Source organism: Phasianus colchicus, chromosome 17 (genome assembly GCF_987193195.1).
Source record: "Phasianus colchicus chromosome 17, bPhaCol1.hap1.1, whole genome shotgun sequence".
NCBI classification, from domain to species: domain Eukaryota; kingdom Metazoa; phylum Chordata; class Aves; order Galliformes; family Phasianidae; genus Phasianus; species Phasianus colchicus.
The window spans coordinates 4,351,112-4,367,001 of NC_143452.1; the positions used below are offsets into that span (position 1 = coordinate 4,351,112).

At 43.5% G+C, this 15,890-nt stretch overlaps 1 protein-coding gene across 1 annotated transcript in view; it reads left to right on the forward strand.

Annotated features, from left to right (window-relative positions):
* The window catches only part of LOC116235174 (uncharacterized), a 142,464-nt gene that overhangs the window by 20,017 nt on the left and 106,557 nt on the right, over window positions 1–15,890 (forward strand). Inside the window, exon 4 of the mRNA XM_090152028.1 lies at window positions 6,827–6,886. Within this exon, the coding sequence (XP_090008154.1) occupies window positions 6,828–6,886 (59 nt within the window). The 5' untranslated portion in view covers window position 6,827. The remainder of the gene's footprint in view (window positions 1–6,826; window positions 6,887–15,890) is intronic.

The following is a 15,890-nucleotide window of genomic DNA, read 5'->3' on the forward strand; positions in this document are numbered from 1 at the left end:
GGAAGAGGAATGCAAGTAACATCAGTAATGACCTCATTTAACTCATGACAGAGTACAAGATAATCACGAAAGGTCATTGTAATAGCTGTGCTGTGCTCTGTGCTGCAGTGCCCGTGGTGCAGCCAGTCTGTATTGCAGCTTTAATGCTTGCTGAGATCTTCTTATGTTCAAGTACAGGAAGGATGGGCAGAACAAGACAAAAACCAGAAGGATCTTTCCCTCTCTCACATACTTAAAAGTGAATTAGCAAAGAGCTAGAAACAGTGAAAGACATCTATTTTCATGGAAAATTGCATTTTTGACTAAAAGAACTATCTTGCTTAAAAAAAAAAAAAAGAAAGAAAGATTGTATAGAAAATATGTTATTTTCATCACAGCTACAGAGCAAAACTACTTCGTTTTTTAGTTGAAACTGAAAATCTGTGGGGAGAAACACTCCATTCAAAATTGCCAAGGAAGAAAAATACATTTTACATTATTAGAACATTTCTGTGAACCTCTAATGCAATTATCCAGTTAGTTTTATGAGAAGCACACAGAGTATCCAACAACCAACTTTGGAAACACGTCTCCTTTCTTCCTAACAGTTACACCACAAGTAAATAGAATTTTGGGAAAGAAAAGAAACAAGGAAAACAAAATAAAATTGACTACCTGTTTCACACTCTTTACTTTTAGTTTGCCCTTTTATGACCCAGCGTAATCTTAGTTTTTTGAATAGACTTACCTGAAAGTACAAAAATATCATAAAATAGACCATTCTCCCAGTACTTTTGTTGTAATGGGGGAGAGGAATCACTGGGAATCCCTTGGAAGGAACCTCTGAGATAGCAGCAATCCCTGCAGTCCTCGGAGATCTGAGTATTTTACAAAAGGCTTGGTTTTGTTGCTCTGGTGGCTCAGCAATAACTCCATAGTGCATGGGCAATGTAAGCAGTTTGCATTAGATGTTTGTAGGCTGTTTTCTCTCTTTTGTTTTCCTTCATAGCTGTGTCTTGTCAACAGTTAATTCGTATGGTTTCACTGGAACTCTGTGGATATCTTCTGCTCTGGATGACTCGCCAGCCGTACGTATAGGTCTCTTATATGAAATGTTTGGAATGGAGAACACTTTGCCATCAGCACAAGAACGGATGCTAGTTCCTTTGTTTAGCCCTTGCTGGAAATTTTTTTGGACAGATGCAGTCCATGAGGGCCTGATTTCCACAAACAGCTCTACGTTCTGCCATCAGCTTATTTCCCTCCCGTACAAAACTGGCTTTGTGTTTGTGTTTTAATAAGCAAGCCTTCTAACGGCCAGAGTTGCGTGCACAGTCAATTATACACGGATGCATTTACAGAAGACAGCAAATCTAAATCCATTCAGACCTGGGATTCATTGGAATTGGGATACATCCACATTGTGACTACATCAAATCTACTAATTCCCACTTAAGAAATAAGTAAACCATCCCATTATACTCAAAAGTATGCCGAGCTTAAGAAACCAGCCCAAGCACAAAGATGTATGTGAAGCCTGGTTTGCACTTATGCACAGCTGTCAAAGTTATTTGGAAGTTGGTGTGCTTTTCTGATTTCTTCATGCTGTTTGATATGACTTAAAGTGCCAACGGCAGCAATCCCTTTGTGCTCAGTGCTCTCCATTGATCACATCAGCAGCAATGATTCAGCTTTGAGATACTGCTTTGGGGTGCACTGATCACAGGGTAAAGCACAGTGTGGTCTTTTCAGGCTAATTCTTCCTGTCGGTGCTTCATTGTCCTCATCAAGAGCTCTTGAAAGGGATATTTCTCATCCTGACCCCTGAAATGTTAAGCAAAGCTACAAGTTTTAACTGCACAGGTTTGCTTGAATCTCCAAACAGTTGGCTTTGTTTCACAATAGCTGGGTGTTTGAAAACATTCAAGTGTGTAGAAATACTATTACACCAATTTCAACGTCCACAGTCAGGCCTTGCAGTTGTTTTCTTGCAACACGTGTCTCATGGTGTTGTTTTTTACTGGAAGCCAAACAAGAGGGGCTAGTGGAAAACATGTGACTCTATCTGTTATTTACATCCCCTTCCAACCCGCCAGCCAACACAGCTCGAACATGAAAGTCACTGCAGAGCAGCAGCCTATAAATATTCAGAAAAATACAAGCAGGGCAGAAACATTGCAAAAACCTTTGCCTAACAGTTCACAGACCCTAAGAGCTGGGACTAACCGCTGCTGGCTGGGGACACGGGCTGCAGTCAAACAAAGACTGATTGTAATTTTGTGGTTGGACATGAATGTTTTGCACAACACTGATTGAGGCCACTTTGAAAACTGGGCCAGGATTGTAAAATAACTTATTTACTGCAGTATGCATTGTATTTGAAAACACAGCAAACTCTTGCAGGTTCTGACTGGGCTTTTGCTGGAGACCTTATGGCTGAAGAAACCTCTGCTGGCTATGTGGAGCCATGTGGGACCTTGTTTATTTTATTTGTTGCCTTTGATTTGGTGAGGCAAAGTGGATTAAACATGAAGCAAGGCATTGGCTATCTTGTTTTAGTTCTCATCCCAGTTTTTCCATTGATTTCTCTCCATGGCCTTTGGCAAGTCACTTTAACCCTTTGGCCCTTTGATTTCTTACCTGAAGAACAGCATAAGAGTGCCCTACTGAGAGAGCTTGGTGTGACGACTAGTGAATTAATGATAGTGAATTAATAATTGTAAAGCTTTTACTACGTGAAAAGCCTCATGTTAGTGGTAATTGGTACAGGAATCTCATGAGTCTGTGCATTACTGTCTATGTGTGTCAGCTTCCACTGGTCTGCTTTGGAGCCTCGAGTGAACACAAGCTTGAGCTTGGGGGTTGAACTTGTGACCTACAGCACCAGCACTGTGATGACCTTGTGCCTGAGGCAGAATGCTATGGGTTGGGGTGTGCTGGTGATGGCAGATGCAGATGGGCTTTCTTTGAGCTTTCCACAAGGACATCATTGCCTGATGTCCATTGATTGCCATGGGGCTCCATGAGCATGAGCTCTCTGTGAGCTGCTCTACAAACCAGGTACTGCTCATACAGTTGTCAGGCAGCTGGCTGCTCCTGGAATGAGGTGAAAGCCATGTTCTCCTATGAGTAGAAACTCAGGCAGCTCAGGAACAGCTCCTGGTGAGGCTAGTGAAGGGGGAAGGCAAGGGCATGTACTCTTTGCTCATGGGAAGAAGGCCTAAAGCATCTCCCTAGGCTTCAGCGTGGGAAACGCAAAATAATTTGTGAGTAGGTGGGTTTGCTTCCTTGCCTGAAGTTGTTGGTCAGTCTTTTCATTAAGCAATTTGTTTGACTGCATCCATCCTTTCTGTTAACGTCTCACGCAGCAGATCCAGCACCTGCCTGCCCCAGAGATGGGACTTGGAGGAGTCTCTGCCTGTGGAGGCTGAGCCCCAGCAGTGGGACTGCTGCTCCTCATTGCCGTGTGGGACCTGCTGGCTGGGTAAGCTGGGCAGACCCTGCTCCAGCCACTGCCTGTAGTTACTTCTCTGGTTGTGTTGGGCTCTGAGGGAGACCTAATTAAAATAGTTGCTTCGGTAAGAAAAAGCAAGTCTGACTACATTTTAGTGGCAGAAGCAAGAAGTAGGTAAAAAACAGGTGTGGGGAGATGCAAGTCATGTAGGTAATTTACTATAACAAATTTGCTTTGAGATGTAACTCTGGCTTCTCACCTGTTTAGGGCCTAAGAGCGACAAATCTGCTCTGCTTGATTTGCCTCCATATATTTATATGTCGTCTGTGTGACTTCCACACAGAACAAGCCATGATAGAAATCTTTCATTTAATTAAAATTGATTTTAAAATTCCCTTGATCAATAATGAGTTAAAATTCATCCCAGCAGTGATGGGAACAGCAAACCTTCTGAGAAAAGCTTTCAGGCCAGTGGTTTTGGCTCTGGAGACTGGGTCTTGCCTGAAATTATCCCATTCTTGGCTCCAGGCTCCATGGTGCTTGGCACAGGGTGGTTTACCCTATAGCCCAGCTTGTCAGCCACCCATATGGAAAGCCGAGACATTCAGGCTAAAGGTCTCTTTCTTATTTTGCCTTTTTCAGTACAGATGCTTTCAACATCGAACTCTTTATACTGTCTGTAGCCATCAGGTCGGTAGTACCTCCTATGCTTCAAAATGAAATGAGCATTTTGTGGAAAATGACCCAATATTTCTTCTTTGATTCCTACACCATAGGCTATGTGATGTTTTTGAAGTGATCACTCAGATGGCAACATGGGCTAAGTTATTAGTGCAGCTGTGATTAACAGCTACATTTAAAATATTGCAAAAGGGCCCTTTTGCATCTAAGCTTTATTCCCAAGCAGAAGGAATACCAAAGCAAGTATGTATAATATAAAATATCCCTGTGTGTGTAACCTTTCCTTACAGAAATTTGAGAGATTAATAAAGATTGGCTTCAAATGGTGGTTAAGGTCTGTTGTTCACACTCCAGGGTGCTTCCTCATTAATTGTCTCAAGCCTTTGCTGAGAGATACTGTAGCAAAAGTGCTGTGATCAAGGAAAATTAAGAGGCTGGAGCACTCACTTGGTGCTGCTCCTCCCCTGAGAGTTGGTGCCATACCAGCATTTGATGAGAACTTTGTTCCTCATCGGGCAATGGGGTCACCCTGCTTGAGTTCCTTTGAAACTGCATTGACTTGAAACAGCAAATTGATACAGAGGATCTGATGGCAGGATTGGGGCTGTTATTAGCTCTGGACTAGAGTAAACACAGAAGGTAACACCGAAGGGTTTAAAAATTAAAATAATACATTGTCAATTCTGTAACTAAGGTGTAAATAATAGCGGTTCACATCAGTAAACAGATGAAAACTGAGGTGCTGTAAAGAGTGCCTTGAACAGAAGTAGCAGAATATTGGTCCAGACAGATGCAGTTGTGCCAAAGAGGAAGGAAACGAAATGGTGCGTGTATTATAGAGGACTGGTGTGATCCCTGACTTGATGGGTGTGTTACCATTTTAGTCCCTAGTTAGGGAAAGTTGGTTATTGAATTGTTAGTTCATTTTGTATTGAAAATACTGTGAAAGGTTTTGCTGTCCTTTGCTGTCTTTTAGAAATATAGAATACCAAAGGATGCCACTATGATAAAATGTTTTTGGAAGCAGAGACACAGAAACCACCCCCCAGGCATTGGGAAATGCATATACAAAGCAGCATAGAATGTAATTATCACTCAGTTTACATTAATTCTATGACATTGAAAGTGTTGAGTAAAATTTGCAGACACTGTTGTGATAGTGGAAGTCTTTCTGCTCCTTAAAGGAAAATTTAGACAGCATCTTCATGTTAGTAGGAGAGGTAATAGTTTCTTACATCCCTTGAGAGAGATAATAAATACTTTGAAAAGGTCTTTAGCTTATATGTCCATCTAGAGTCTGCCCTTGAATGATGATAAATAATAATATTTATTGCAGCCTATTACAACCACTGAAGCACTTCTGTCAGAAGGTCTCAGTTGCACCCTGCAGTCATTCATTACTGGAGCCACGCAGTCGCACAGTACCTGACAGTGCAGCTCAGTGTGCTCACAGCACCTGTGTGACAGCAGACCGAGCCGAGCCACAGCGATGCTGAGCCACCTGCTCAGTGCTGCTGCAAGCTGATGGCACTGGGAGCAGCCTACCAGTCTTTTGGCTCCTGTGCTCTCACCTGCAGACAGCACTGCTCTGCTTGCAAAATTCCTTTGGTTTTCTTTTTTTCTTTTTTTTTTTTTCTTTTACACTATCACACTTCTACAGGGCCAGTAAAGCACCCCAAACTTAGTCATTTTACTTTATGATGAGAAACACTTTCACAGCTCTGCTTGGTAATAGAATGAGATGCTTGATGCTTTTCCAATCAAGCGTGTTGTGAGCATCTCTCTTAGTTTCCTTGAGGATCTAGGATGCAATGCAGGAGAATCCCACAGATGGGATTTTGGGCCACCTTGCATCCCGCTACCTGTATTTCAATTCTGTGCTGTGAGATGACTGCAACTCTTGCTTTATAGTTTCCTATTCTCCCTTTTCCCCCTTTTTCTCATCCCCAGAACCCTGAAAAATATGGTAAGTAATGCGATCTGACTTGATTTCTTTTGCTCATCTGCTGGAATTAGTGAGAAGAGCCTCTGAAACAATCACTAGGATGAAGCAGAAATGTCTTTTATCTGTATTAAAAATAAAATTCAGCAGTTGTCCAAATTGTTGCTTTCCTGGTTCCTTCTGAGGGAGCATCTTCTGATTGCACAGTACTCGCTTATTTCTTGTGGGAGGAAGAGAAGGATAAAAAAAGGAAGAAGGACAGGAAAAAAAACTAATGAGTTTTTTGTCTTTCCTGGTACAGAGTATTGCACAGTGGAATTTAATGCTGTGAGATCCTTGCTAATAGTGTAGTTCCAGTGACTGTGCAATGAGATGTCAAAATGTTAATATAGTCATCAAGCTCCATGATGCTCTTTCAGAAAGAAGGTTTAGATCAGAGGAGCGGTTCCTTGCTCGGAGTTTAAAGGTGCTTTTGTTTCCATGAAGGCATTTTGGAGCCTCTGCCTTCCTTCTTAAAGACGTAGTTGGGGGAACATCTGCCAACTTAAACAACCCCCCTTTCCCCTCCTCTCCCATGCACCTGCTCTTTGTTTCTCTGCTGTTCCATCCTTGTAATGGTCCCATTGCCTTCATTGCCACAAGGGAGCTGGGTGTGGAAAGCCAAGGTAGTTTAAGAGAAATGGCAAACTCACAAATATAATTGCTCAAATTTTAATTTCGGTCAGTATGCCAATATGTACGTACTGAAAAAAAGCATTCATCTATTTCAGGATGAGGAATGGCCAGTGCCTGGGTGTCATAATGTTGGGCAGAGCAGGACGTGGAGCTCGGTAAGTCCCACGTGGCAGCAGAGACTTGTGAGTGAACAGCAGCCTTTGGGGAGAGGTGTGGTCCTGTTTACTTACAGCTGTAACTTCATCACTGAAGGCAATGTTAAGCTTCCTAGGAAATTTAATTAGAAGGTATGAGTTTTGTTCTAATGAAAACACAGTTTGTGTGAGCTATGGAGGAATGGGCATTATTCTGTGCATTTACCTGTATTTTGATTGGAGATGAAAAAGGATAATGCTTCCCAGAAGAAAATCTGACCAAGCACAGGACTATGCTGAAGACACTTTAGGGCTTATGCTTTGTGTTTTCTGCAACAATTATCTGTTATATGGAAAATTCAGTTTTAAGAAAGTCCACAAAATTGTCCAGAGAGAGAGAGAGAGATTCCACTGGTTTCAGTCATCAAACAGTTGGCTTTGATGGAGGACTTTGCTCTCCTTGTCTTATGATGCCTTCCTCTGCCCTCTTACACATGAGCTCTGTGTTTTTAGTTTGTAGGTCTGAAGGCAGCATGGACAGCTTGGCAGATCCTTTTGTTTGGTGATTGTGGTGTGTCTGATATGCTGGAATATGGCTCACAGAGCTCACCTACTTCTGAGGAAGCAAGTATAGGCAACAATTTGAGAAAGCTGAAGGAACAGAAAAGTGGCAAAACAAGAAGCAGCTGCTGTTCTCGTGCATCCTTTTCTGTGGTGTTGGTGGGTCCCTGCGACACACCTTGTGTGATCTGTTACCCTCTGGATTTCTCCTGTGGTTGCGTTTTGTCTCTTCCTCTCAGGACCCTTTTGACCATCTGTGGCTTGCGGAGAATATGAAAGCTCCTTCCTGTGTCCAAGATCAATAGCTTTAAAAAGAGAGTACAAGAAGCCACTAATCATCTTTTCCACCCGGCATTAATTTCTGAAGTGCTTCAGCGAGTTCGCTTTGAAGTTCTGTTATTTATTTATTTTTAACAAGTGTCCAGAACACAAGGGCCCACCCACATGTCCTGCAACAGGCGATGGCTCCTCCAGTGCTGTTTGGATGTGGGTGGGCCACGGCACTTTTTGGAAAGCTCTCCCAAATCCTGGAAATAAGATTTCAAAAGCCAATTGAGAAGTTTCCCCATGTGCCCTGGCTGCAGTGGAAAGTGGTGCTGCTTTCCCGTCTGAATCTTGGATTAAGAAAAGAAGGAAAAAGGAGGGAGGGGGGGATGGGGTGGAACTCAATAGCAACTCTACGGGCTTAAATGTGGTTCAATTCCTCCGCTCTGCTGCAGCTGAATAGGAGGAGACTGACTAAGGGAAGCTGTGTCCTTACAGCCTCCTCTTTGCATGAGTAAATAAGACATTCCAGCACTGCAGAGGCAGAACTAGTGGAAATATATATATTTAAGTTACTAAGTCATCCACACACCTACCTGGTCTCTCTTCCTGTTTCTGCTGCACCCCATGGCAACACCGAGGGCTGCTATTACCACAGCATTGCACAAGCCAGGATTACACATACAGCATGGGAATGGTTCCTCTGGAACTCTGAAGCAACACAAACATTGGTCCTTTGCAAATAGCAAAAAAAAAAAAAAAAAAGCTGTACTGCAAAATGGGTGATGTGGTATTGGCTCACTCAGGGGTGAACCTGCCAGCATGCTGGAGTGGGTAAGTACATGAGCCTCGACATTGCTTCCAGTTGTATTTGGCCAGGATTGTCTAATCCATCCTTGGCACTCAGAGATGTTCACTTGTACACACGCCACAGATGACTGAACTGTAATTGGCTGTTGCTCAGTTTGTAGGTACAGATAAAAGCAACATGCATATGTTTTGACCTTCGTACAGGTACATTTCTAATAGTCAGGCTTTGAAAATGGGTTACTCCGTGAGTAGATATCGAATATATATGCCAACCCTGTAAGTCTGTTACTGAGTATTAGGTAAGGAAGGAAGGCATCTGTTGCTGGGAGATCCCTCTTTGAAAACAGAGCATAGCTATCCTTTATTTATACACTGGATTTACTTATTTTTTGTTCATGCACATCTCTGTCAAACCCACTTCTGGCTGCCACAGAAGTGCTGAGGCACTGTGAGAAACTCTGTTTTTCCTGTTTTGCAGCACTAGTTTGGGTGGAACCAAAGTATAACGAGGAAGCTTGAGCTGGCAAAGTTTCTTGCCCAAATGCATCAACATGAATTTCTGGGCATCTGTGCTCAATGTGAAGCACCTGCTCATGTAAGGTATGTTCTGTAAAGATTGGATGGTGGCCCGATTAGAAAAGAAGAATTCCCACATTAGAGAAAAATTACCTGTTGAAGGCACAACAGTGATTGAGGAAATCTGAGGCTCGGCAGTACGGCAGAATAACAGAGCTAGGAGGAAAGGCTGTACAGCAGGGAGAGAGATGTCCACAAGAAATTAAAAGGTTGTGTAGTGATTGCAGTAAACTGCTAACATGCAGCACAGAGGAAAGTGGTTCCCTTTGTGTTTCTGGAAATGCAAAATGCATTTCAGGCTGTCTCTCGAGGGTGAAGCACTTATAAAGCAGTTGAATGATGACAGTGGATTTCAGTGAAGCTAAAACTGAATAGGGACAGCTGTAGACATTTCCATAAAGGGAATCTCCCAGGAAGTAGTCTGTTAGGGAATCCAAGCTTTGTGTTAGTAAACACTAGATGCAGTGCTGCTTAATCTTACTGGGGATGTGTTTTCCTCAAATTGAGTATAAAAATTATGCTCCCTTTATTCCATTTTCCTCTGTTTCTCTCTCCTCCTTCACATGTACAGTTGTTTCTGTTGTATTTTTGAAGGCAGCTTTCCATCTACTGGTGTGGGATGAAGTCTGTTCTCTGGGCACTTGATGTCTCAGGGTTCCATAGCTGATGCTTGTGCCTCTGGTGTCTCCTTCCTTGTGGCTGGCCAATGGGACGATGACCAATACCATGATTGGGTGCATACACACAAACTGTGGTTTTGAAGTCCTTGTACGAGTTGGACAGATGGCAAAAGACAGCTTTGATTGAATTAAAATCAATATAGAAGCATTTCCAGAATTTTTCACATTGAAAAAAACACAAAATCTTAGTTCTCATACGAGGTTTCCTTGTGCTGAACATTCAGTGTGAGACAGTTCCTGACACGATGGCCCAATCTCTGCCCAGGATTACGCAGCTGATGTGATGTGAATTTGGCTGATACTAAAAAAAAAACAAAAAACAAAACTTAAGGTGGAGTTCTGGCCCAAGGAAGACAGTGGTAGCATTGCTAAGTCAAGGCTTGGCCAGTCACTGAGGTTCCTTATGGATTCATTGCTCAGGAGAAGATGATTCATAAATCAGCTGTCAGTACATTCAGCACCATCAACTCCAATTACTTTGCCCTCTCCTGCTTTCAACCCAAGCATGTGATTTTTCTGTCGTAATTTAGAATTGGGGAAAATATTTGGTTTTGGGGCCATGACCTTGTCTTACCAACTAAGCTTCATTCTGATTCAGATACATACAGATGAGTTATAACCCTCTAAAGCCCACCAAGTCCCCCTTGTAAAGAACACAGCCATTCAGTTATTGAGAGGGAGAGCAGAAGAGGCATGCTGGCCAATCCATTTACTCCCCACTTTGTTGTGTGCAGTGCAGCTATTCCTTAAGGTATCTCCTGCACAAGGGAATTCATTGTTAGTTGTATGCTTACTGCAAAGGCATTTTTGTGCCTGTTGCAGCAGCTCCTGGCAAAGAATATGGGGTACAAGTGCCTGTGCTGACATCAGAAGTTGCTCAGCCTGTTGGGGATTGTACTTTTCTTGCCATCTTCTTTCATCGTCCTGTTTCTTTGTGTTCTGTGGATGAAGCTGGGGCCTTGGTGCATGTAGTAAGGGCAGGGTTTCACCACGCCCTCAGAAAGGATGTACAGCTGTCTCACTGAATCGTAGCCATCGTACTAAGCTGCACAAATGGCTTAAAGCTGTGTGGCAAGGGAGGATTTCAGGCCCTTCAAATCTCACCCCTACCCCCAAAGAAATTAATGATATTATTGAAGAGTTTGGATGAGAAAATAACGCTAGAGAAATTTGCTGTGAAAAGCTATGAATGTGAAAATGTAAGAGTTTTTCCCTATGCTTGTTTTGTGTCTTCATCTTGTGTCCAGCAATGCTATTTTGGATGCATGTAGGAAACAGCTCTTTTTTTTTTTTTTTTCTTTTCCCTGTAACAATATTTCCTTCTTGTTTGCAAACAGAAAGGAAATAAAGGGAGGGCTACACCACTGTAAGGGGTAGATGTTGGAGTGTTAGTGCTGCCATGTGTACAGCTCTGTCTCTTGTTTGTGGCTAACTGAAGTGCACTGGGTGCAATCTCTGCAAGGCAGCGTCTGCCTTGGCACAAGAGCTCCCTAATGTTCATGAAACTTATAAAGCACATGAAGATACATTCTTCTCCTCCTGTCCCCCCCTTCTGTTGAAACCTGAAGGTGTTGACTGGTGGCTCACTGTAGCACTTAGGAGTTCCCACCCATTCACACCTCTGCTTGTCTGCTGTCCCCACCTACTCTCACACTTCTGTTGCTGTAATGGCGTGTTGCAGAAATAAATTGTGTCTCACAATGCATGTGTAGAAAGAACAAGGGGGTATTTAAAAGCTGAGAAACAGGAGAACTAGGATGGAAGTGGAGAGGAGGGAAGTGCTTTTGACACGCTGAACTGGTAGCATATTATGTACCATATTATAATTCAAGCTAGATGCTTGCTGCTGCACCATGGCAATTATAACATTCATTTGGATGCTGGAAGTTAAATTTGGCAGGGAGGGATCGGGCAGCCCAGGGGTTGGGGTGCTGTTAGACGCTTGGGGAGATCCGGATTCCCTGTCTTGCTGTAGGATCTGTGTGCAGAAGGAGTGTGGGTTGTGGCTACGTCTGAAATGTGCATCCTCAAAAATCCCACTCAGCACTTTGGAGATTTTCGTGCTAGAGGAGGGAGACTTTCTAACCGAGAGAATGGAGTTCTGTGTTTCAGCCTCAGTGCAGCTCTCCTGTAGCTCCATGTCTCTTTGGGAACGTTGTGCCCCTTGACCCTGCTCCGAGGCTGCGCTTTGCATTCCTGGCACCGTTGGCACTGCGCTGCTCTGCATTCCAGGTCAGAGCTCTTCAGAACCTAATTCTGCTGGAGACAGTGCAGGACATCATTATTTTCTTTCCTTTTTCATTAAATTTCTGTGAGCCCGGGATTTGAAATGATGGCTTGCCCTTAAAGAGCTGGTTGCACTTGACAAGTGTGTGGCAGTGCCTCATTAATTACCAGCAGCACAACCTCTGTTAGGTGGAATATTTGTTCAGCGCACGTAATTATCTCTCTGTCGTTCTCTCTCTTGTATTGATTCATGTGGAAAAATATGATTAAAACATGAACATCTACAAATGATTCAGAATAACAAGAGAGGAAAGGCCGTTGGTTGTTTTTTTTTTTTTTTTGCTCTGACTATGGCAGATTACTGTAATTACAGCTGAATGGTGATACACTTCTGCACCAGGCTGCACGCTCTTCACAGCCCCAATGGACTGTTCACATGGAGGGATGCTTCAAAGAAATCCCCTCCTAAGGATGTTTCCTTGACCCATTCAGAACCCATACCTTGGCACTCGTGCATGTAAGCTCTGGTAGAGGGTCGTGTGAGTAGGGGACAGGGAAAGAAGCACCGAGCCTTCAGACATCTGTTGTAGTGTTTGGGCCAGGAGCGGTGGGAGGCTGTGCCAGTTGGGCAGCCGCTCTGCAGATTGCAGTCGGTTTGCTTTCGGTGCCAGCGTTAATAATGTGGGCTTCCCGCTGCGGGGTGGCACTGCCAGCTTCCTAATTAGAGCCCAGTGAAAGTAGCAAAAGGTGAAGTGGTCACTCCTTCCCTCCCCACATCTTCTTCTCTTCTCCGTGGATTTATGCTGCCTTCTTCATTCGTTCAGCCACAGAGTGCAGCGGGGAAGAGCAGGGCAGGGCTCTCTGTGTGCTCTCGCCTTGATCTCGAATAAAACAAGTGGAAATTGTGATCTGCGGAGCCCCTCAGGAAGGCCTGACTGGCTGTGCTGTGTGCGGAGATGACAGAACCAATTTCACACCTCATCCATTGCACGCAGTGGGCTCGCTCGCTGTTTGCTCGCACAGCTGCTGCAGGCTGCGGGGACGGCACTGCTTCCCTCCTCACTTTGGGTAGGGGCTGCATTGGAAGGGCTGGTTCAGAGGCCAGGAACACTTGAAGTGCACTTTATCAGCAGTTCTTGCTTCTTCTTAATGCTGTAAATACTCATCCAGAGGTCTCGTTTGATCTCAGTAACTTCAGGCCACGTTTTGCTCAGTTCTGGATCAACTGGCTGATGTGGGCGTACCCAAAAAGGCTTTGGCAGCTGTGGCAGGGAAACAAATGTAAAATCACCGGACTGCTGGCCTGTTGCCTCTGGTGTGGGTGTCTGTGCCATGTCCTCTGGGCACAGGCAGGAGGAGCAGCTCCAGGCAGTGCAGGGTGCCACAAAGGAAGGGTGGCATGTCTGATGGAAACTGGAAGAGCAGTTTTCAGGATAAGGGCTATCTTTTCTTCTATTTACTTTCCTAAGCAGAGGCCTTATGGAAGTTTATTACAGGTCTGTTTCTTGGCTAACTGAGGAGGAAATGGGATTTGTTATATGAAAAAACAAGTAGGCAAAATGCAACCTGCAGAGTTCAGCAGGATCCATAGACCTGAGCCTGAGGTCACTGTCACCAGAGCCCTCGTGATCAACTTGCAGCACTTTTTTTCCTTGACAAGAAACAGGGCATTCAGCTTTTGCTTGCAAGGTTTAGAATTGCAGACCTGGAACGTGGGCTGCACAAAGTTGCTTATGAATCAGAACTGAGGAAAGGAGTCCCATGAACTCTCACCAGCTGAAATTACTGACATTTCCTTGGCTTTTTCTATAATTTGCTGTTAGAAAACCTGTGATCAAGTTTTAGCCTGTGAGCCAGAAGCAGCCAACTATCAGCAGCCTCTCTCACTGCCTGATTAAAGGAAGTCCTTTAAACTGCCCTGCTTTTTGATCGGCAGTGCAGTGTGCTGTATATCCCCGTGATTGCACAGTGCAAAACAGTGAGGCTTCTGCCAGAGGTGTTTAACACAACTGCACTGCCCACTGCAAACAGCCCTTGGTGAACTGACCTGCACAGGGGAAGGGACGTTGTCTTTTTTGATGTCCACAAAATACTTACCCTGAGCTGGTGAATAACTTCTAGCTTCATCGTGGCAGTTCTTTCCTATTTGAGTCCTATGAAACAAAACAATGCCAACACTCATTTTGGCTATCTATTAATAAGAACATAATATTTACAATAAATATTAAGGAAAATTGCTGTAACATATGTACAAATATGTTTGAGAAAGATTTGAAAAGCTGAAAAAGCTCCAGGTTCCAGACAGGGTGAGGGGGAGAAGGAAAGAATATTCTTCCAAGAGACAGCAAATGTGCATCTTTTTGTTTGGTAATATGGTATCCACATAATGTGTCTGAAATGGCCACAGTTAAGGTTCATGCTACATTAGGAAAGCAAAGTGGTTTACATTGAAACTTAATAGAAGTCAATTGTGTTTGAAACATCTGATGCAGAAATAAAACACCTTATGTTTTATGGAAGCTAGGAGCTGCATATTTGGCGCTGGCTCTCTCTAAACACGTGTGCTCTCTCTATCAGTTTGAGATGATCCAGGCCTGGCTGCTGCCCAGCTCTGCTCCTGCTCCAACCAGAATTACGCAGGACGTGCTGCACTCCCTGCACAGGGCTGCACGTGTTCCCTCCTGAATCACATATTAACGTGTGGAGTTGGCATCATTGCAGTCCTTCACCTTTCCAAGAGAACGTCTTTAATGATGGGTATCGCTTTCTTTATCAATGTGATCCTTTCTTTGCTTGAGAAAAGCTTGCTTTTTCCCCCGTGTTTTTGCTGTTGCTTGATTGAATATGGTTCCTGATGCAGGCTGCACATTCTTGAAGTTCACAGCAGAGCACAGCCCATAGGATTGCTGTCGCTGTGTGCTATCCATTTATCTAGGCAACAGGGAAGCGCGGGTTCACTGACCAAACAACTTTATTTCATAGATAGGTACGGTCATGAACTGATCCTCTGCTTGAACTAAGTTTTCATGTGAGCATGTTCCAATATCTGTTTCTGCTTCTTCTAAATTACGTGCTTATTTTCCCGTGCCTTATGCGTCTCCTCAACAAGCACAGATTTTATGTAGCGTGGGATTCAAACTGAAATGTGAGCCTCTGTTCTTTGCTGGGTCAGGTGTATGCAGATATTTGCTCATCCAGAGTGCAGGGGGCCTAAAGACAGGGAGCCGACCTGTGAAGTGTAATCCAGAATTTACAAACACAACTGCATTTCTGCACCTTCTTCCTTCTGAGGGTCTACAGTGACCAGCTGCTGCAGTGTCCCCGATGGAAGACCAGTTAGAGTTCGGATCTTGCAATAAGATTGTTTTGTTCCTCCCAGGCCAAATCTGCAGCAAAACTGAACATCGTAGCCAGAACTCCAGATACAGAGTATTGTGCTGTATGGTACTTAACACCTCTTCTCTTTAAGTACACAAAGGATGCAAGAGGCAGATAAAATGACATTATCCATTCACATATTGCATTCAGACTAAGTTACCCAGTAACTTGAATGTGTTTTGTCCTTGACAGGTAAGCTGATCTGTGAAAATTTATAGGAAAAAGGTGAGAAAACATGGGCTTGTTGGCTGCAGTTAAGGTTATATGCATTTAGTCTCTCTCTTTTTTTGTTCACAATAATTATTTACTTTTTGAGTATAAATCCAACATTTGATGCAAAATTAAACTGAACCATTTTGTTCAATAAATTATGGTTTCTTGTTTACTGACAGAAGGTGAACCCTTCACTTGCATGTTAATCTGTTCTGTACACCTAGTGCTGCTAAGATGAAGTGATAGTTTCTGTGCTTTCAGTATAATTTTGTTAGCTATTAGGAACAGAATTAGTATAGGGCTTCTGAAATTCACAT